Consider the following 22,427-nt stretch of genomic DNA (forward strand, 5'->3'; position numbering starts at 1 on the left):
TGAGTTTGAGACCCCTGCTCTAAATTGTCGATAGGTATGAATGTGAGTGTGAATGGTTGTTTGTCTATATGTTATATCTATATATATACACCCTGGACTGGTCGCCAGCCAATCGCAGGGCACATACTGTATATATAAACATCTTTTCACAGGCATATGTTTACTGTGAGGGACGGCTGCAAAAGTTCAACAAAAAACAACTAATGTTAAAACCGACGTGTACAAAAACCCCAGGCAAAACTTTTGTGAACATTTTCTACAAAAAACAAGTCATACGAAACTGGGCTGTATGAAAACCAAGGGAAATTTCAGCAAAAGTTTGCCAAAAACTAAAGCCCAAAAAACAAGGCTACGTTTTAGTGAACATTTTTGACAAAAAACACACTCCATAGGGAAAACTGGGGTGTCCGAAATCTGAGGCAAAATTTTTGTGAACATTCCATTGCATTCCATTTTCCTCCGCTTATCCGGGTCCGGGTCACGGGGGCCGCAGTCTCAGTAGGGAAGCCCAGACTTCCCGGTCCCCGACCACCTCCTCCAGCTCCACCGGGAGGACACCAAGGCGTTCCCAGGCCAGCTGTGAGACATAATCCCTCCAGCGTGTCCTAGGTCTTCCCTGGGCCTTCTCCCGGCTGGGCATGCCCGAAACACCTCTCCAGGGAGTTGTCCGGGAAGCATCCGGACTAGATGCCTGAGCCACCTCAGTTGGCTCCTCTCCATGTGAAGGAGCAGTGGCTCTACTCTGAGCTCCTCCCGGATGACCGAGCTCCTCACCCTATCTCTTAGGGTGTGTCCCGCCACCCTACGAAGAAAACTCGTTTCAGCCGCTTGTATCCGCGATCTCGTTTTTTCGGTCATGACCCAAAGCTCATGACCATAGGTGAGGGTGGGAACATAGATCGAACGGTAAATTGAGAGCTTTGCCTTCTAGCTCAGCTCTCTCTTCACCACGACGGTCCGGTACAGCGACCGCATTACTGCAGACGCTGCGGCGATCCACCTATCGACCTCACGCTCCAACCTTCCTTCACTCGTGAACAAAACCCAGAGATACTTGAACTCCTCCACCTGGGACAGGACCTCATTCCCAATCCGGAGGGAGCAATCCACCTTTTTCCGGCTGAGAACCATTGAACCAGTGAACATTTTCTACAAAAATCAAATCATACACAAACTTTAGGGTCTGAAAAGCAAGGAAAATTTCAGCAAAACCGAGGCAAAATGTCTGCAAAAATTTTCAGCATGAACCAAATCATACAAAAAATGTGGTGTACAAGAAACACAGGCAAAATGAGTAAAAATATCGACCAAAAGCAACTAATTTGAAAACTGGAGTGTACAAAAACTCAGTATCACATAAATCAGGCTATAAAGACTCCTTTAAAACAATAATTGAAGGATAAGCAACTGCAGAGTAGTTTACACTTACCATTCTGTGTTTTGAAGGCAACCAATCGTCATCTCCATGTCTGAAGGCTGAAGTCCATGTTCTAAAAGTTCTCTATTTCCAAATGTTTCTTCCTCCTCCAAAACTATTGACATGTGGCTCAAATATTGGCTGTAATCACCGTAAACATCCTCTGTCTCGTATGCCGTTATGTTTGCTTACCTGAGTGATAGTACTGCCATGATGCCATTTCTTGAAATGAGGGTGAACAAAAACAGCTATCAGCCCCAGTCTATGATGTCATCAGTGGTGGTTTGATAACTGACACAGTTTCGCCTCAAGCCTCAAAACTGTTAACACAAAACGTTTTTATGATGAATGACGAATTAAATTAACATTGAAGCTTACTTTGACCTTCAGTGAAGATGTGATGGTTGGCAAAGACACCACATGGCAGCGAGATCAACGCCTTGGTGTTTTGCTATGAGTCCATTGTTGAAATCATTAGTGTTTCTCATCTCCTTTATTGAGATGCAGCTTTCTTTGACTCCAGTGTGGCTTATTTTGCAGCCGGGATCAATAACAAAAGCTTGGACTTGTGGTGTAAATGTGTTATCTAGCAAAAGATTATGGAGTCGACCACTGATGACATCACAGACAATGCTGGGTGACAATGACTTCCTGTTCCGGTTTCCATGCTGACTTGCTGCTTTATGATAAAAATATGTCAGAAACACAGCTGGACCCAGGCGGTGTATTAATAACATAACAAAACATGCGCCATATCATACGCTAAGTGGGAAACATAAGCTAACCGAGGCAAAATTTGGGTGGAAGTTTTTGACATTAACCGAAACATGACGAGTCTATATCATGTCCTATTTACAGTATGTCTTATATGTCTTATTTTCTCTTATTATGTCAACTATATTGAGTAATACGAGTGTAAAGGTAACTGTAGGGGTGTTATATCATGTCTAGAGGGCTCTAATAATGTTAAAAAGTGTATTTAGAAGGTGGTGAACAGACTTTCTATTTCTTATGTGTCTTATTTTCTCTTTTTATGTCTACTATATTGTGTAAAAGGAGTGTAAAGGTAACTGCAGGGGTGTTACTTCATGTCCAGAGGGCTCTAGTAATGTTAAAAAGTGTATTTAGAAGGTAGTGAAAAGGTTTTCTATTTCTTATTTTCTTTTATTATGTTTGCTATATTGTGTAATTGGAGTGTAAAGGTAACTATACATGTGTTATTTCATTTTCTAGAGGGCTCTAATAATGTTACAAAGTGTATTTAGAAGGCAGTGAAAAGGTTTTCTATGTCGACCTGTATTTCTCCAAAGTTGAATAGGACTTAAAAGCTGACGTGAGTTGACAAGATAAGCAAATTCTTGCGATGTCTACTGGCAGACTTCACCAGTTCAATCCTGTATTTCCTCAAAGATATTTCCTATTTGGAGGGGGATTTGTAAGGACATCAGTGTTTGTTTTGCTTGGAGGAAAAATTGCAGGACAAGTTTGTAAAAAGTTTTTTTTAAGTCTCCAAAAACTATGTCAGTATTTTCATATGACTGCTGGCTGTGGTTGTGTTTTTGCAGCATTTTCCTGAAGGAGCTGGTCAACTACGAGCAGCTGCCAGAGGACGTTGGACACTGCTTTGTCACCTGGGTAATTTTCATTTCTTTATTTTATTTTATTTTTTTTCACATTTTTATTTTTTTAAATATTTATTTCATTTTTATTTGATTTTATTTTTAGTTTTTTTTATTCATGAGATGAATGCTAAACAAGGAGTCAGTGAGCGCGTTCCTCCTGCAGGCGGACAAGTTCCACATCTACGTGGATTACTGCAAGAACAAACCAGACTCCAGTCAGCTCATCCTGGAACACGCCGGAACCTTCTTTGACGTGAGGACTTGACAGACTACACACTTTTTACTTTACATGCTCATACAGTACTACAGTATAACGTCGTTCACAAAAAGACAACAAAAAGTTGTATTTGCCAATTTGGCCAGCAGAGGGTGCTAATTGATTGTGTAACTTTGTAGCGATGGACGTTGCATTTTGATATGTGATGCTTATTTATACAGAAATGTGCTTAAAATGCAATATTATAACATTGGTGTAATAGTAATAATAACACATGTTGTACATTGCACAAATGCATGAACAGAAAAACATATTTATTATTATTAATGATTATCATTTTATGGATGTTTGTAGTCTTTTAGCTAGATTAGATTCCCCAATATTAGAATATTTTTTGTAACGATTTGTGATCATAGTCCTTTATTGGTATTTATTTATTTTTAAATTTATTTTAAAAATAAAACAATATTTGTAACAAGCCATTTAGACAGGCATAAAAAAATCTATTATAGATTATTATGATTAATTCTTTTAGTTTTTATGGACCTTTCTGATCTTTTTGTTCGATTAGATTCGATTAAATAAAATATGATAGTATTTTCATTCATTTATCTATGGAGCATTTTTAAATTTATTTTGTGTATACATACTGTATATATATTGTAATATAGTGCAGGGGTCCCCAACCACCGGTTCGGGGCCCAGTACCGGTCCGTGGGTGGGGCCGAACTGGGCCAGGGAAACATTTCAGGCGCAATGATAAAAAAATACACACACACAAAAAACAACTTTTGTAAATAAATAAATACAATTTTAAGTAAATGCATATCAATTTTGGAAATATGGGCCATTATTTTACTTTTTTATTTTTGCATGTTTATTTTTATTGCGAGTGTCTCACTTTGTTTGACGGGCCTTGAACGCACCATTGTACTGTACGTGCGCTAGCCTTCTCCCACTCTGCACAGAATGTCAACTATACTGTATGTTCATCGGGTTTTTTTCACTTCATATTTGCTCCCAAATGCTGATACTCTGTGGGAATGCATAAAGGTAAAGTTTGATGACGTTATCGAGTGCTAATGTGTATATTTGTTGTGTGCACAGCTTCAAGTTAATTCATGCTAGCACACTGCCTGTTACCACACACATCAAGCAGCATGTTGTCCCTGTCTTAGTTTTACACAATACATACTAAACGAGATCAATTACATCGCTTTACCCCACCACCCCAGTCCGCGGAGATTTGTGGCAACACGAGCCGGGCCGTAGGTCCAAAAAGGTTGTGGACCACCGATATAGTGTAGTGTATATACAGTATATATATGAATTTATTTATCTACTCTTGCATTTTAAATGTATTTCTAATAAAAAAAAAGAATAACTGTAGGATGATATGGTGGAAGAATAGTACAGTACTGTCAAATATTGCTAACCTCATGTGGCCACTTCATTAGGTACACCTGCACACATCTAATGTGACCCAGCAAATATAATAATTACTAACGCTCCCTTTTTCCTATAAATGATGGAAAATGTGGATAAAGGTGTGGATCCAGATTATTTCTTGATTTATTTTTCCCCCAAAAGGTGTTTTTCAGTTTGCTTATTTTTTTGCAGCGTTTAGAAGGTGTTTCTAAAATTCCGGGTACCTTATTAAGCTACGTGAGAAGACACACTGTGATGAACCGCTGTCAGTATGATAATAAACATCACCTTCGACGAATCCCTCTAGCATTATTTTGATGTAGCTGCACCTAATGCGTGTGTGTGTGTGTGTGTGTGTGTGTGTGTGTGTTCAGGACATCCAGCAGCGCCGAGGACTAGCTAACTCCATCTCATCTTACCTCATCAAGCCGGTGCAGAGGATCACAAAGTACCAGCTACTGCTGAAGGTACCACGCGAGATGTTGTGACGACGATGACGAGCGTTCCTGAATTGTTGTCCTCCCGGCGTGCAGGAGTTGCTGTCGTGCTGCGAGGAGGGCAAAGGGGAGATCAAAGACGGTCTGGAGGTCATGCTTAGCGTCCCGAAGCGAGCCAACGACGCCATGCACCTTGCCATGTTGGAAGGTATCGACTAAGTACTTATTTTGTACTGCATTGTACAAAATAATAAATAAAGCATGCTAATAATATTAAAAATATTCCAGGATACATCATCACAATACACCACCACTATAATAATAATTAGAATAATCATATCATCAAAACAAATGCATTTGTATTGTGTATAATATCTATTATTGTCTTTACTTTACTGAAGTATCACTATTTTACGACAGAGGTTTAGGGACACATTGGAAAAAAAACAGAGATTTTGAGAATAGAGTCAATTTACAAGAAAAAAAGTTGTAAAGTAACAAAAAAAAAAGTCACAAATTTTCAAGCATGAAGTCGTAAGTTTGCGAGAAAAAAAGTGTCCTAATACTACGAGGATAAAGTCGTAAATTTACGGCGGAAAAGTCGTAATATGAGGAGAATACAGCGGTGATGTTACTTGAACTAGCGAAACTAGAGCATAGCAAGAAGCAAGGAAGGAAGGAAGCAAAATTTCCTTCCTTCCTGAAGAGCTTCAATTATTATGATTGCAAAATGATTACATTTGTTCTCGTAATATTATGGATTTTTTTTCTCATAAATTTATGACTTTATTCTCATGAATTCACATCTTTTTCCTGTTAATTTACGACTATTTATGTAATATTATGACTATTTTTCTCATAAATGTACAACTTTATGCTATTTTTTAATTTAAATTCATGATTTTTTTCTCTCGTAATATTACAACTTTTTGCTTGTAAAGTTATGACTTTTTCTCGTAAGTTTACAACTTTTTCTTTTTAATTTACGACTTTATATTCTTCATAAATTCTTCATAAATTTTCCACTTTATTCTCGTAAATGTACGACTTTTTTCTTACAACTTACAGCTTCATTTTTGTAACTTTACGACTAATTTCTCGTAGTATTGCGACATCTTTTAAATAAATTTACGACTTTTTTCTCGTAAATTTACTATATTCTCGGAACTTTACAACTTTTTTCTCGTTAATTTACGACTGTATACTTGTAAATGTACTGGTGTTATACATTTACCGCTTTATTCATATACGTTTACGACTTCTTTCTCGTGAAATTTACAACTTTATTCTCGTAATATGAATTTAAATTCATGATTTTTTGTCTCGTAAAATTACAAATTTTTGCTTGTCAATTTATGACTTTTTCTTGTAAGTTTACAACTTTTTCTTATCAATTTACGACTGTATTCTTGTAATATTACAACCTTTTTTTCTCTAAATGTACGCCGTTTTTTGTAAACTTACGACTTCTTTCCCATAAATTTACAACATTATTCTCGCAAATGTACAACTTTATTCTTGTAAATTAACAACTTTTTTTCTCATGATATTACGACTTTTTTTTCTTGGAAATTTACGATTCCGTTGTAGTATTTAGTTGGCTAAATTTTTTGTCTATGTATTCATCCATCCATCCATCCATCTTCTACTGCTTATCCGAGATTGGGTCACGGGGGCAGCAGGCTAAGCAGGGAGGCCCAAACTTTCCACTCCTGGCCACTTCGTCCAGCTCCTCCAGGCGGATCCCGAGGCGTTCCCAGGCCAGTTGGGAGACATAGTCTCTCCAACGTGTCCTGGGCCTTCCCCGAGGCCTTTTACCGGTCGGACTTGCCCTGAACACCTCCCCAGGGAGGCGTCCGGGAGGCATCCTGACCAGATGCCCAAGCCACCTCATCTGGCTCCTCTCAATGCGGAGGAGTAGCGGTTCTACTCCGAGTCTCTCCCGGATGACAGTGCTTCTCACCCTATCTCTAAGGGAGAGCCCAGCCACCCTACGGAGAAAACACATTTCAGCCACTTGTACCCGCCATCTTGTCCTTTCGGTCACTACCCAAAGCTCATGACCATATTTGAGGGTAGGAACGTAGATCGGCCGGTAAATTGAGAGCTTTGCCTTTCGGCTTAGCTCTCTCTTAACCACAACGACCGATGGAGAGTCCGCATCACTGCAGACACCGCATCAATTTGCTTGTCGATCTCACGTTCCATCCTTCCCTCACTCGTGAACAAGAACCCGAGGTGCCTAAACTCCTCCACTTGGGGCAGGATCTCATCCCCGACCCAGAGATGGCACTCCACCCTTTTCCGGGCGAGAACCATGGGCTCAGACTTGGAGGTGCTGATTCTCATCCCGGCCGTTTCACACTCGGCTGCGAACCGATCCAGTGAAAGTTGAAGTTCACGGCTCGATGAAGCCAGCAGGACCACATCATCTGCAAAAAGCAGAGACTCAATCCTGCAGCCACCAAACCGGAACCCCTCAACGCCCTGGCTGCGCCTAGAAATTCTGTCCATAAAAACAATGAACAGAGTTGGTGACAAAGGGCAGCCCTGGCGGAGTCCAACCCTCACTGGAAACGGGTCCGACTTATTGCCGGCAATGCGAACCAAACTCTGACACCGGTCATACAAGGAACAAACAGCCTGAATTAGCTGGTCCAATACCACATACCGGCATCCTCCCCCACATAGCAACACATGTAGACTGGTTGGGAAACCTCCCATGCACCCTCAAGGATCCCACTGAGAGTGTAGAGCTGGTCCACAGTTCCACGACCAGGATGAAAACCACACTGCTCCTCCTGAATCCGAGATTCAGTTATCCGGCGGATCCTCCTCTGTAGAACCCCTGAATAGACCTTACCAGAGAGGCTGAGGAGTCTGATTCCACGATAGTTGGAACACACCCTCCGGCCCCCCTTCTTAAAAAGGGGGACCACCCCCCCGGTCTGCCAATCCAGAGGTACTGCCCCCGATGTCCACGCGATGCTGCAGAGTCGTGTCAACCAAAACACGCCTACAGCATCCATGGCCTTAAGGCCCTGCCACCGAGGAGCTTTTTGACAACCTCAGCAACCTCAGCCCCAGAGATAGGAGAGCCCACCGTGGCGTCCCCAGGCTCTGCTTCCTCATAGGAAGACGTGTCGGTGGGATTGAGGAGGTGTTCGAAGTATTCTTTCCACCGATCCACAAGTCGAGGTCAGCAGCACACCATCCCCACCATACACGGTGTTGACTGCACTGCTTCCCCCTCTGAGACGCTGAATGGTGGTCCAGAATCTCTTTGAAGCCGTCCGGAAGTCGTCGAGTCGAGTTTTTGCCTCAGCAAATGCCAGAGCCACAGCCGCTTGGCCTGCCGAGACCTGTCAGCTGCTTCCGAAGTCCCGTGAGCCAAAAAGGGCCGATAGGACTCCTTCATCTTGACGGCATCCATCACCACTGGTGTCCACCAACAGGTTCTGGGATTACCGCCACGACAGGCACCAACCACCTTACGGCCACAGCTCCAATCAGCTGCCTCGACAATGGAGGCACGGAACATGGCCCGTTCAGACTCAATGTCCGCCACCTCCCTCGGAACATGGTCGAAGCTCTCCCAGAGGTTGGAGTTGAAACTCCTTCTGACAGGGGACTCTGCTAGTCTTTCCCAGCAGACCCTCACAATGCGTTTGGGACTGCCAGGTCTGACCGGCATCCTCCCCCACCATCGCAGCCAACTTACCACCAGGTGGTGATCACTTGACAGCTCCTCTCCTTTCCTCATCCGAGTGTCCAAAACATATGGCCGCAAGTCCTATGATACGACCACAAAGTCAATCATGGAAGTGTGGCCTAGGGTGTCCTGGTGCCAAGTGCACATGTGGACACCCTTATACTTGAACATGGTGTTTGTTATCAACAATCTGTGACGAGCACAGAAGTCCAATAACAAAGCACCGCTCGGGTTCAGATCAGGGGGGCCTTTCCTCCCAATCACACCTCTCCAGGTCTCACTGTTGCTGCCAACGTGAGCGTTGAAGTCCCCCAGCAGAACAAGGGAATCCCCAGAGGGAGCACTCTCCAGTACTTCCTCAAGAGACTCCAAAAAGGGTGGGTATTCTGAACTGCTGTATGGCGCATAAGCACAAACAACAGTCAGGACCCGTCCCCCCACTCGAAGGCAGAGGGAAACTACCCTCTCGTTCACCGGGTTAAACTCCAACATACAGGCCACAAGCCGGGGCGCAACAAGAATTGCCACCCCTGCCCGTTGCCTCTCACTGCTGGCAACGCTAGAGTGGAACAAAGTCCATCCCCTCTCAAGAGGACTGGTTCCAGAGCACTTGCTGTGCGTTGAGGTGAGTCAGACTATATCTAGCTGGAACTTCTCAACCTCGTGCACCAGCTCAGGCTCTTTCCCGACCAGAGAGGTGACATTCCATGTGCCAAGAGCTGCCACCCAGCTCACTCTGCACCCGACCTCTTTGGCCCCTCCCATGAGTGAGCTCATTGGAGGGGGACCCATGTTGTCTCTTCGGGCTGTGCCCGGCCTAGCCCCATGGGCGTAGGCCCGGCCACCAGAAGCTCGCCATCGTGCCCCTCCTCCAGGCCTGGCTCCAGAGGGGGGCCCCGGTGACCCACGTCCGGACAAGGGAAAACATGGTCCAATGTTTTTTTATAATCATAGAGGTCTATTGAGCCACTCTTTGTCTGACCCCTCACCTAAGACCTGTTTGTCATGGGTGACCCTACCAGGGGCATAAAACCCCCCGACAACTTAGCTTCTTGGATCATCGGGACACGCAAACTCCTCCGCCACGATAAGGTGGTAGCTCAGGGAGGAGTGTATGTATTCAAAAATGTATTTTCTTTTTTTTTTTTACTGCAGCTTTTCTTTCTGATTTTTGCATTTTGATAAAAAGTTCCAATTTGTCATTCCATGGATAGCTAAACTTGAAATGGTCCAAAATATTGCATTTTATCACAAGCGTGGTTTTGTTTTTCTAGGAAAATGTAATGAAATTAGTGAATGTTCTTTATGGACGTAATAAATACTTTTTTTCACTTTGGAATAACTTTGACATGGATGACACCAATATAAACAAATAGTAATAAAAGCTATTCCATTACATCGCAGCACAATATACAGTACATGTACTTTACATGTATACTATAATATTTATTTATATTATTGTTCTGAAAAAATGCATTTCCACAAATAGCTGCCTCCTCTTTAATGAACAGCTTACCTCCAATAAGTGCCTGATACTCTCTGCGATTGAGAGGCCGTCAATTACCGCACGTGACGTTCCCTTCCAGGTTTCGAAGACAACTTGGAGGTTCAGGGAGAGCTCATCCTGCAGGACAGTTTCCAGGTCTGGGACCCGCGCGCCCTCATCCGAAAGGGGCGGGACCGACACCTCTTCCTGTTTGAGCTCTCGCTGGTCTTCAGCAAGGAGTTCAAGGACTCGTCGGGCAGAACCAAGTACCAGTACAAGCAGAGACTACTGGTGAGTGTAATTGCTGTTGTGTGAGAGAAAACACGGACCAGCAGGGGGCAGTAGTGGATAGTCCACGCAAACAAGCTGGAGATTTTTCCGCACACCGTTTCTAAGCTTGCGTACGCACAAAACAGGGTTCGGCGTTTGCCATACAAAGTATGTGATGTATAAAAACACAACCTGCCTTGAGAATGATAGCTAGCATGCTGACGTTAGCATACTAACACATGATAGCACTAAGTGTTTCTTTAAGTTTGTGCATATAAAAACGGTGAAGAAGGCTACTATTTTAATCTAGGCGTAGTTACATGGTAACGTTAGTATGCAACACCTAGCATGGTAGCACACACAAAAAAGTGCCACTTTGCTTTGTTAATTACCATGCTAACATTGCTAACTGCTATCATGCTAACACGTAGCATAATAGCACAATGTACCAGGAACGCTAAATGTGCTGCTCGGGGTGTTCATTTTGACTTTGGAATGATTTAAATGGGTTGAGAAATGTGAAAGCAATAACAAGAGAAACGTGGGAATTTTGACTAAAATGAATAAATGTACAGTAGTCAAAAACCTTAAAATGGCCCGTTTTTCAATGGAGTTTGGTGGACGTTAGCTCTGATTCAGCCATGTTTGCATCTTCTGACAGACTGTAGCCTCTTCACTGTCACGATTAACCAACTGTCTCATGTTACAGTCAGAATTAATGAACTCTCTTATGTTGCACACGTGGTGAAATTTCTCATTTGAAATTAAGGGTGTAAGGGTTCACATGGATGTATTGAACCGTTTCGGTTCTGCATGTTCGGTTCGATCCACTTGCGTACCGTTTGGGTTATATTTTCTGCTACTTTTCTCATTAAATGTATTACTAGAGTGATCTAAGTGCTACATATGCTACCCCGCAGGCGTGACAAATGGCATCATGGCAAATGCCCCTGTTAAAATTAGGGATGGACAAAGGCAAGTGGATCAATCCAAAGTTATTTGTCGCCATTGTTCCACAGATATCGGGTATGCTGCAGGAAACACGGCTAACATGTTGGCGCACTTAAAGCGGCATCATCCGGCAGTGAATGTTACATCTACAAGAAAGAAAAGCAGCTTAGTGCAAACACCCAGAACTTCAGCATATAAACAACCTCTAGCAAGCAACTCCGACCGGGCCAAAGCAGTCACACGTGGTATTGGAGTTTGATGGTTATTTGATGCATGCAGAAGTATAAGGTAACTTGCAGGGATTCATTTGAACACATGGAGTCTGTAGGTCATCGTTAATTGCAAAAATGCAGCTCAACCTTAAAACGGACACTTTTTCAATGGAGTTTGGTGTGGCGGTGTTGACTGCTTTACACTGCTTTTGCATCTTTTTATGTACGCTAGCGACGTCTGCTTGAATTAGATGTGTGCAGAATGATACATTCATGATTAATGAACTCTCTTACGTTGCACAAATGTTGGAATTTGACATTTAAAATCTGAAATCCAGTCAAGTGTCACGATGACCAAAGCTGGCTTTTCTTTTGTATGCATGCATACGTTTTTGTCCGTGTAAAGGAGTAACAGGTTAAATGTGGTTATTTGATGCAAGCAGAAGTAGAGAGTAACTTGTAGGGATTGATGTGAATATATCGAGTCTTGTTGTGTAGGTCAACTTTAATTGCAAACATGCAGCAAAACCTTAAAACGGACACTTTTTCAATAGACTTCTGTGTGGCGGTGTTTATTAGCTTTAATTGCATCTTTTTTATGTACTGTAGCGACGTCTGCTGGTGTGCAGAATGATACCGTCAATATTAAGCAACTACTTCCTGTCAAGTTCAAATTGAAGTCATTTTAAAGCCAAAATCCAGAGTTCATGACAACAGAAAACCTATTTTAACTTATTTTCATTCTATTTGGATGTGTCCTATACACCCTTTTTACAGTTTTAACATGACTTTCTGGCTTGCAGACTGACTTGTGCCCATTTGCTTCCGTGATTTGGAGATTAGCGCCACAGTCTAACACTGGGATTGCTTTTGTCTTCGTACGTTGTGATGTTTGTTTGCAGACGTCAGAGTTGGGGGTGACGGAGCACATAGAAGGCGACCCGTGCAAATTTGCTCTGTGGGCTGGAAGGACGCCCTCGTCTGACAACAAAACGGTGCTGAAGGCAAGTAGCTGATGGGTTGTGCAAGATGCAGAATACGTGTGTTCAACACACTCTCACGCAGGCGTCCAGTGTGGAGGCCAAACAGGAGTGGATCAAGAACATCAGGGAGGTGATCCAGGAGAGGATGACCCACCTGAAGGGGGCGCTGAAGGAGCCTGTTCAGCTGCCAAAAACACCAGCGCTCACCAAGCCTAGGAATAACGCCAAAAGGTGACGCTTTTACAGCACAAAATAAATGATCAGTATTATTATTGGTGTGTGTCATAAATAAAGGAGAAAAACAGTGCAGACCTCCGCCGAGCGCCATAGTTCCCCCCACGTTGTGATTTACACCATAAATATTAGTTCTACATTTATTTTATCTACATATTTAGATCCCTTGTCCATGAAAACATACCAAGGAAGGGTTTGAATGACTTAACGAATGTTAACAATTCTAACATGGTAACGCATGCTAACACTTAGCATAATTGCGCTAAGTGTTTGTATCAGTGCCTAAATCTGAAAATGCTAAAAATGTCAGTATAATTATGTTAGCATGCTAATATGTCAACATTAGAATGCTAACTCCTGGTATGAGAGGGGTGACTGTCTGCTTAAGTTCATATTCATGAAAATTGCAAAAAAAACGCTAGTTCGCTCATGCTCTAAGGTGAGCATGTTGACACCTAGTATAATAGTGTCACCCTGTGAAAATGTCTTAAAATGCCACTGTGCTAATGTTCACATACTAGCAATGCTAACATGCTAATGTTAGCATGCTAACACCTAGCATGATAGTGCTAAGTGTTCATATAACGGTCTACTGCTACTATGCTAATATTAGCATGCTAGCAATACTAACATGCTAATGTTAGCATGCTAACACCTAGCATGATCGTGCTAAGTGTTCATATAACTGTCTACTGTTACTATGCTAATATTAGCATGCTAGCAATGCTAACATGCTAATGGTAGCATGCTAACACCTAGCATGATAATGCTAAGTGTTTATATAACTGTCTACTATGCTAATATTAGCATTCCTCCCCCCCAACAAGTGCACATTTCCTTTAATATACTGTATATTTTTTTACTTTATTACTGTGAGATTACAGCTGGTTTTTGGCTTCGACTGCTGTTATTTTTTTTATTTCCACTTTCTTCTTGTACATCGTCTTGTAATAGTATGACTTTATTCCCATAATATTATAACTTTTTCCCCCAACCAAATTTCCAAAAATGATAACTTTATTTTATTTTGTTTGTCCTAATATTACGACTCAAAAAAAAACAATTTCTTTCTTTAATATTTCTGCTCCATGCTACTAAAACATTATTTTTTTTTGTAAAATTATGAATTTATTTTTGTAAAAATGCGACTCTTTCTCTCGTTTTTTTACTCTGCTAATTTTGATTTTATTCTTGTAAAATTACAGCTGTTTTTTTTTCCATTTTTGTTGTTTTTCTTTTTAATGGTGTTATATTTCATCATTATGAGGGTATTCTTGTAAAACTACCACATGTTCTGTCTACATTTATTACTGCAGTTTTTTCTATTGTTGCTGTTGTTTTTCATTTGTTTTCTTTTGGAATTCTATTTTTGGGATATGTGTAACACATCAACATGCAGACCTGCTGGATCCCTCTTGTGGAGGTCCCAAAGCACCACATCAGGAGGTTGCCTACAGCCACAGCAGCTAATGCCAGTGTTCTTTTTAACCCGGGGCTAATTGGAGACCCCAGTGGTCGTTTGCGTGTGTCGAGCGTGCGCCCGGCGTCTTGCTGTGTGTTGGAAAAGAACTCATGGTGTCTTGTTGTTTGTTCAGGGATGGAGGTGAAGATGGAGACAGCCAAGGAGACGGCGCCAGCCAGCCGGACACCGTCTCCATCGCGTCCAGAACCTCGCAGAACACGGTGGACAGCGACAAGGTAGGAGGCGTTGAAGGGTGGAGACAGTCACGCTCTCACTGGTTTGAACGTGAAGTTGGGAACGTATCCCAGGCGGCCAAACGGTCGTGCGTATCTCGGTAACGAGCTGCTGATGCGCAGCTGCCAGGTCGCTACAGGGTCTCCCATGCAGCTACAAACAGTAGCAGCAGGGGCATAAGTGGCTGTGTGTGTGTGTGTGTGTTTGTGTGTGTGCGCGCGCGCGTGAAAAGTGCACAGCAATGTCGCCGAATGCAAAGACGCCGTCGGCCATGAAAAACCTGTTGAGGTTGTGTGCGAGCGTGTGTCGTGATAATGCCTGTCAAGCAGCCTCTCACCTCCAAGTAAGAGCTTCTTTCAGCATTCCAAATGTGTTTGGGGGTCACAAGAGGTGAAAATTGATCTTAGATGCATGCAGAAGAAGAAGGTGAGTCACAGTGATGCATTTAACAGGGAACGCATTTCTTCTGGAAGTCAGCTGTTATTGCAAACATGCAGCAAAGCCTAAAAAAAGGACACTTTTTCAATGGAGTTTGGTGTGTCAGCACTTTTTTTTTTTTTTTTTTAGTTTGGATTGCATTGCTTTTGCATCTTTTACGTGCTGTAGCTGCTTCTCCTTTTGGATTAGAACTATGCAAACCGGTGCAGTCGTGATTAACGAACCCTCCTATGTTGCACAAGTGTGGAAATTTTACATTTAAAATTCTGAAACCAATCCAGCGTCGTCATTACCAAAGTTGCATGCAGAAGTACAGAGTAACTTACAGGGATTCATTTGAAAATATGGACTCTTGTTGTGTAGGTGAACTTTAATTGCAAACATGCAGCCAAGTCTTAAAATGTCCACTTTTTCAATGGAGTTTGGTGTGGCTGTGTTTTATTAGCTTTGATTGCACTGTTGAGCATCTTTTTATGTACTGCAACTGCTTCTGCTTGAATTAGAACTATGCAGAACAATACATTGATGATTAATGAACTCTCTTGCGTTGCACAAGTGTTGAAATTTGACAGTTAAAATCCAAAATCCAATCAGGAATCACCATTACCAAAGCTGACTTTTTCATTTGTACGCATGCATACGATTTTGTCCGTGTAAAGGACCTACAGGTTAAATGTGGTTATTTGATGCATGCAGAAGTAGAAATTAACTTGCAGGGATTCATTTGAACACGTGGAGTCTTGTTGTGTAGGTCAATGTAATGGCAAACATGCAGCAAAAACTTAAAACGGACACTTTTTCAATGGTGTTTGGTGTGGTGGTGTTTTATTAGCTTTGATTGTACTGCTTTTGCATCGTTTTAAGTCCTGTAGCGTTTATGCACAGAATTGGGTCTGTGCAGCATGAGGTAGGACTGGCTCAGTGAGACAGACACACACACACACACACACACACACACACACACACACTCTCTCACACACACACACACACACAAAATGGTGTCAACCATGGCCTCCTACTGTAGTATTACACAGTGTGGCCTTTTCACTGAGCAACCTCACGCCCACTCACTGCTCGACCCTTAAATGTCACAGTTACACACACACACACACACACACACACGTTTTGTGACATGCATCTTGTCTCAAATGGTCATGAAGACTTTGTTTTCAGGGAGCACTGTATGTATTTGCTGTGTTTTGCATGCATATGCAAAACTTCCTTCTCAGTTTTGCAGAACGTTGAGCGTGTTTGCCTTCCTTCTGGCAATGACCGAGTCTATCTTGGAAAATGTGAAGCTGTCGGCCTGCTTGATGCTTATCAAACAAGAAAAATCAACAAAACGGAGACTTGAAATGACAAGGTTTTCCAGGACCACGACTCTGCAAAACAAGACGAGACTCGGCTTGTTTTGACGATTCATGGAAAAAATGATGAGAGCACCCTTGTTTCTTCAGCTTCTTGTTCATTTGAATGCCTGGTACAACCAAAGGTACCTTTGTTTGGACAAAAATAGCTCATAAGCGTTCCATTTTTTGGCAGTACAATGCTAGAGCTATTAGGAGTGTGACAATATCTCGATATGGCGATATATCGCGATATTTCATCTCCCGATCGATTATCAATATGCGCCCGCCGAGTATCGATAATTTTGATTCACATACGTTCGCTATAAACTGCCTCGCTCATTATTAGTTCCTTTTGCGCAATTCCTTGGCGGTCCGCTAAGGGGCCGCCTCGCGGGAGCGGCGGAAAAGTCGGCGGAAGTCGGCAAGCGAAGTAAACACACAACAAGAGAGAAATGGCGAACACGAGCGGAAAACGGTTGAAAGATGAACCGGCAGCCTACAAGTCAAGTGTGGATGCATTTGGGGTTTTAGAGCTCAGATGGTGGAACAAAGCTGGCGAAGGACTTTTCTGCATGCAAGAACTGTTTGACAAAAGTTACGTATACTGGAAACACAACGAACATGCGCAGCCACTTGCAGCGCCATCACCCGCAGCTAGTAAGCCAAAAAGCCGTGGCCAGACCACCGTGGGGGCTCTCCTTCAAGCAAAACTCCCTTTCAACTCCCCCAGGTCAAAGTCCATCACTCGCGGCATATCTGTGTATATTTGCGAGGACCTGCGGCCGTACAGCGTTGTCGAGAATGATGGGTTTCGCGTTTTGATGCGCACTTTGGAGCCACGCTATGAAATATCAAGTCGAAAACATTTCACCAAAAGCTTGTGTATCAAATTTTGTTGGTTCCCTCAAAATGTGCAGTATCAATCAACTCAAGAAACAAGGGCACTCCATTTTTTCCAGGACTGTATATATACACACACTTATATGATTACACTATAATCCCCCCCCCCCTCCATTTTTTCTCCCGATTTTGAATTTTTAATCAAAAATAACATTATGAAAAACATGTATTTTTTTTCAAAATCTTTGCCATTTTTGTCTCTCCCCCCCCCCCCAACAAGGATGAGCTTCTGTTTTTTTTTTTTTTTTTTTTTTTTTTTAATTTTAGATGTAAACATGACAAGGAAAGAGAAAAATAATTCAAAGAAAAGCCAGAAAATCCAGCAATACATGCTGAACAACCAACTATGACCGTATCGTCATTTTTGATTAATTATTATTATTATTATTATTAATATTATTTAGAAAAAATGTTTCCTTTTTCCTAAATGTTTTTCTTTTTTCCCCCAACAAGTTTTAAGTTATTTTATTTTAAATTTTCTAGAAAAAAGAAGTCAGAAAATACAGCGATACACGCTGAACAATGCCCATGCAGTAATCCCTCGCCACTTTGCACTTTTGCGGCGGCACGCCATCAGGGTTTTACCAAAATGTATTCATCAATATATCATTGCTGTCTTGTGGTTGACTATTGTCTATTATTGGTCAAAAAAATGCATTTTCAAGTGAAGTAAAATACAAAAACAAAGCATTCAGCAGACGCATTCAAAGATGTGATGATGTGTAGTATTCTTATTTATGTCTTATTTTCTCTTATGTCTACAATATTGGGTAATGGGAGTGTCAAGGTAACTATAGGGATGTTCTTTCATGTCGAGAGGGCTCTAATCATGTTACAAAGTGTATTTAGAAGGTGGTAAACAGGATTTCTGTTTTCTAACTAGCAAAATAATCCATTAGTGAATAAGGAAGTCTATTTGGAGGAAATTCACTTATCACGGTTAACCGGCATAAAACATTGTTTTTTTTCAAAATTTTAATGATTTTGTTTTTCTTCCAAGTATACGCTGTTTTAGACAAAGATGACAAAGAATTTAAAAAAAAGTCCCAAAATATTGCATTAATAGTCTTTTTAATAAACTTTTTCTCTCACCTAATTTTACAAAAGGTAAAACTTTTTGATTTATTTGTTATATTACAACCTTATATATATATATATATATATATATATATATATATATATATATATATATATATATATATATATATATATACACACAGTATATATGATTAATTGTGAATTTTTTTTGTTGTTGTGGTTATTCAACTTTTTTTCCCTCAATATTTTGAATTCTTTTAAAATTAGCTGGGTTTTTTTTCAACTTTTCTAATGGTAGATTTTCTTCTTGTAATGTTAAGACTTTATTGCCATTCTACGTATGTTCATTTTCAGAATATTCTACCCAACCTCATTTTCCAAATATTACAAGTTTATTTTGCTTGTTTCTCGCAATATTGGCACTTTTTCACCTCCGCCGACTAAAACCTTGTTTTCTCATCATATTGTGACATTAGATGTATTTGCTACATGTATATTTTGACTTTACTCTCGCTAAATTACGGCTGTTTCTCTCAATTTTTGCTGTAGTTATTTCTTAGTTTTCTTGTTAAATTCTGTGTGTAGAATGTGCCACGGGTAGACCTGTCACGATAATCGATTCATCGAACAATAAAAACAGCAAAGTCAAAAATTTGACGGCCCGGATAAATTGACGTGTTCTTCTTCCTGGTCTCTCTGTGCCACACAGGCTGGATGGCAAGAGGGTTGACTCGGCATGTCTGTCTGCATTGGTTCTATAGTGGAATGAGAGAGTGAGCCCATCTCATTCAGCCTCTTTTGTGGAGGCGGGGCTACAAGTGAGAAGATACAGAGGGTTAGCGGTTAGCTTGGTGAGGTGGCATACGCTAACACGAAATAAGGCACAGAGGCGATGGTTTCTGAGGCGAACGCCACAGCCGACAGCCCCGGTGTGGGAATATTTGGGTTTTAAACAGAATGAACAAGGTGAGCGCATGAACACCGATGGAGGTGCTCGGGCAGCGGCGCCTTCGTCCCGACAGACGACGCTTACTGAGGAGTTTGGTCAGCAAAGTAAATATTAACAAAACAGTGCAAAGTGGTGTGCGCTCACAGATGGTGTCGCTCGCTACATTGCAAAAACATACATACAGGCAACTTCCATGTCAAGCTCACGTGGCTCACACAGGTACACTATACTTGAGTACCATCTAGTGGTTCAAATGTGAATCACACCTCTCGTGACAATAATTAATGAGTAAAATGGTCTCAAAAAATGTTGTTGTCAATTATATATGATCATTTGTAGCACAATTATCAACCAGCAACATTTACTTGCGGATGATTACTGGAGTTTTTTTTTAATGGACAATTTGCACATTTCTGCTTTGACGGAGAGAAAAGGCTCCGTTTTCAAATGTTATCCAGAGCGACAGGAAGTCCATTTGAAAGTCACGCTCGAGTTGAGTGAACTTTGTTTTTCTTGAGCTTTTAAATGCCTTGAAACGCTCCGCACGTGTTCTCGTGAATCAGATGCAACCATCTGTTGGACGTATGACTCGTCTCTCACACACACACACGCGCGCGCGCGCACACACACACACACAGAGCAGTGCCGCTCCCGTCAAACACTCTTGCTGTTTGTTCATCTGGCGGGCGAGCTAGCTTGTGTGTGTGCGCGTGCGTGAGGAGGGCGTGTGTTTGCGTGCGTCCAAAAAAACTGGTGGCTTAAGTGTCAGAGAGCGAGAGACGACGAGGAGAGGCGGACATGCCCAAGTGGATGCGATTTAAACTGTTCAAGGAGAGCAGCCGAGTGAGTAGAGCACTTTTAGTCTCGTCCAAGTCGTCGGCGACTGATGGGATTTCTTAGAAAAGTCTTAACACGATGGACAAGCCATCACACATTTTATTTAAACCCTCAGTCCCACCTTGTGTGCTTTCAAGTCTGCAGACGCTAAATGCGTTTCTCCACTTCTGCATGGCCGCCGCGTTTCAAAAGATGCACTAAAATGCTGAGATGTGCTGTCCTTGGCGTGTGTGAAAAGTGCTGGCAGATGGTCTCTGCGCAGCTTTTCTACGTCAAAAATAAAGTTTAATCATTGATTATGTCGCCTAGCGTGTTGACATTCACTTAGCGTGTTGTAAAACTGTGTGTGTGTGTATGTGTGTGTGTGTGTGTGTGTGTGTGTGTGAGAGAGAGGGGGTACATTAATGGTTAAACAGGGCGTGTGTGTGTGTGTGTGTGTGTGCGTGTGTGCCTGGCAGGACAGGCGGACAGACAGGAAACAAGCCATTAGCCGCCGCGGCCAGACGATGAAACCCGAGCATCCACAGTCTTTTTTCTTTTTTTTCACGTTGGGGTTCGATTCCCGTCGCATGGACGTGTTACAAGCTGGCGTCACCAAGCGAACCACGCTTTTTCATTTTGTTTGATTTTTAACATAAAAAAACAAAACAAAAACATGTCAAGTATTGGGCTAAACTGTTAGCTTTGTCTTCATGGCTTTTTCATACTGTAAATAGAAGACGTGCCTGGCCAGCGCGATCCCCTTCAAAATACAAAAGTCAGCATCAAGATGCACACGTACGTTTTTTTTAATGCATTTTATTTCTCTCTCTTTTTCTTACATCCGTGCGTAAATGCATTTGTGCGACAGAGTATTAGGGCTAGCTCTAATACTACGTCGCTAAGTCATAAATTTACGAGAACGAAGTCGTACATTTGCAAGAAAAGTCGTAAAGTTATGAGAACAAACTTGTAACCTTATGTTACAGTCGTAAATGTTACATAAATGTTACGACTTTATTCTCATAAATTTACGACTTTTTTTCTTGTAAAATACAACTTTTTGTCAGAAATTTACGAATTTATGGTAAATTTACATTTACGAAAATAGTTGTAAATTTAGGAGAATAAATAAGTTACATGTTAGTCGTAATGTATTTTATTGTAGCAATATTGTAAATTTGACTTTTCTTGTAATGTCACAACTTTTTTCCTCAAATTTACGACTTTATTCTCAAATTTACAACTCTATTCTCGTAAATGTACTACCCTTTTTTCTTCTAAATTTGACTTCTTGTACATTTACAACTTTTTATTGTAAATTTACAACATTTGTTGTCATAATTTTCCTAAATGCACATTTACCATAAAATAAGTCGTACATTTCAAAGAATAAAATAGTACATTTTACGCGAAAAAAAAGAAAGTCAAATCACGACAAAGTCATATTATTTTTGTTTTTTCCAATGTGGCCCTAATACTCGGTCGTAAGATTTGTTAGTATGGCGCCCCCGAGGGGGCATGGAGGGGAAAAAAATGATACGTTAAAAATAATAAAAATTGGAAAACTTTAAAGAAAAAGAAAAGACAGATTTTATTAAAACTTTAAAAAAAGGTTTTAAAACGGTTTCCATTAAGAGCGGATGTTTGCGTTGAACGCTGAAATTAAGAGCAGCACATCGGCTGAGTTTGATATGAGTGTTTACTTCCAGGACAGGCAGTGCACATAAGTGATAGCGTCGCATGTATGGCTAATCAGTGTATTTCCTTTCAAGTACCAGTACTCAGAGATGTGTTTCCGGCAACACTCGCTCGGACCGAACGTTTTATTTTCAAAAGACGAGCCTAATAACCATCACGGAACTGAGAGCTGGTTCCTATAGTTACAGTATCTCTTCATACCTCTACAACTGTGCAGTAAGGGATGCACAAATGCTGAAGATGGAAATTAAATGATGCCTTTCCACCCCATTTTTGCTGTGTGGAGGCAAGCTATGACCCGAAGTGTGTTCTGAAGCTTCACATAGCCACGTGGGGGCTCCGTAGTTAGCTGTCAGCGAATCGGAAGTGTGACAATGCAAGATTAACCACTTTGGTCGCGCATTCTGAAACCTTTTGTTCCACAATATAATCATTAATATAATGAATGGTCTGATGATTATCAGGCACCCCTAATAAATACCATTTACACTATTGCAAAGGTATGCTAAAAAAAAGTCATATATTGTTTTTGCATGTTCTGCTGCTATGAAATAAGGATATCCAGTCAAAG

At 41.5% G+C, this 22,427-nt stretch overlaps 1 protein-coding gene across 4 annotated transcripts in view; it reads left to right on the forward strand.

Moving 5' to 3' along the window:
• kalrna (kalirin RhoGEF kinase a) overlaps nt 1-22,427 on the forward strand; it is a 196,654-nt gene that overhangs the window by 101,490 nt on the left and 72,737 nt on the right. For 3 of the 4 annotated variants that reach the window (XM_054787409.1, XM_054787412.1, XM_054787413.1), the window contains exons 31-38: nt 2,983-3,052; nt 3,203-3,292; nt 5,059-5,151; nt 5,218-5,329; nt 10,420-10,610; nt 12,655-12,756; nt 12,818-12,966; nt 14,565-14,667. In XM_054787409.1, the coding sequence (XP_054643384.1) occupies nt 2,983-3,052; nt 3,203-3,292; nt 5,059-5,151; nt 5,218-5,329; nt 10,420-10,610; nt 12,655-12,756; nt 12,818-12,966; nt 14,565-14,667 (910 nt within the window). Of the gene's footprint in view, nt 1-2,982; nt 3,053-3,202; nt 3,293-5,058; nt 5,152-5,217; nt 5,330-10,419; nt 10,611-12,654; nt 12,757-12,817; nt 12,967-14,564; nt 14,668-19,866; nt 20,183-22,427 lie in introns of those variants that run through there. The other variant, XM_054787410.1, reaches the window with a different exon arrangement.

This window comes from Dunckerocampus dactyliophorus, chromosome 9 (assembly GCF_027744805.1).
Source record: "Dunckerocampus dactyliophorus isolate RoL2022-P2 chromosome 9, RoL_Ddac_1.1, whole genome shotgun sequence".
In the NCBI taxonomy this organism is placed as follows: Eukaryota; Metazoa; Chordata; class Actinopteri; order Syngnathiformes; family Syngnathidae; genus Dunckerocampus; species Dunckerocampus dactyliophorus.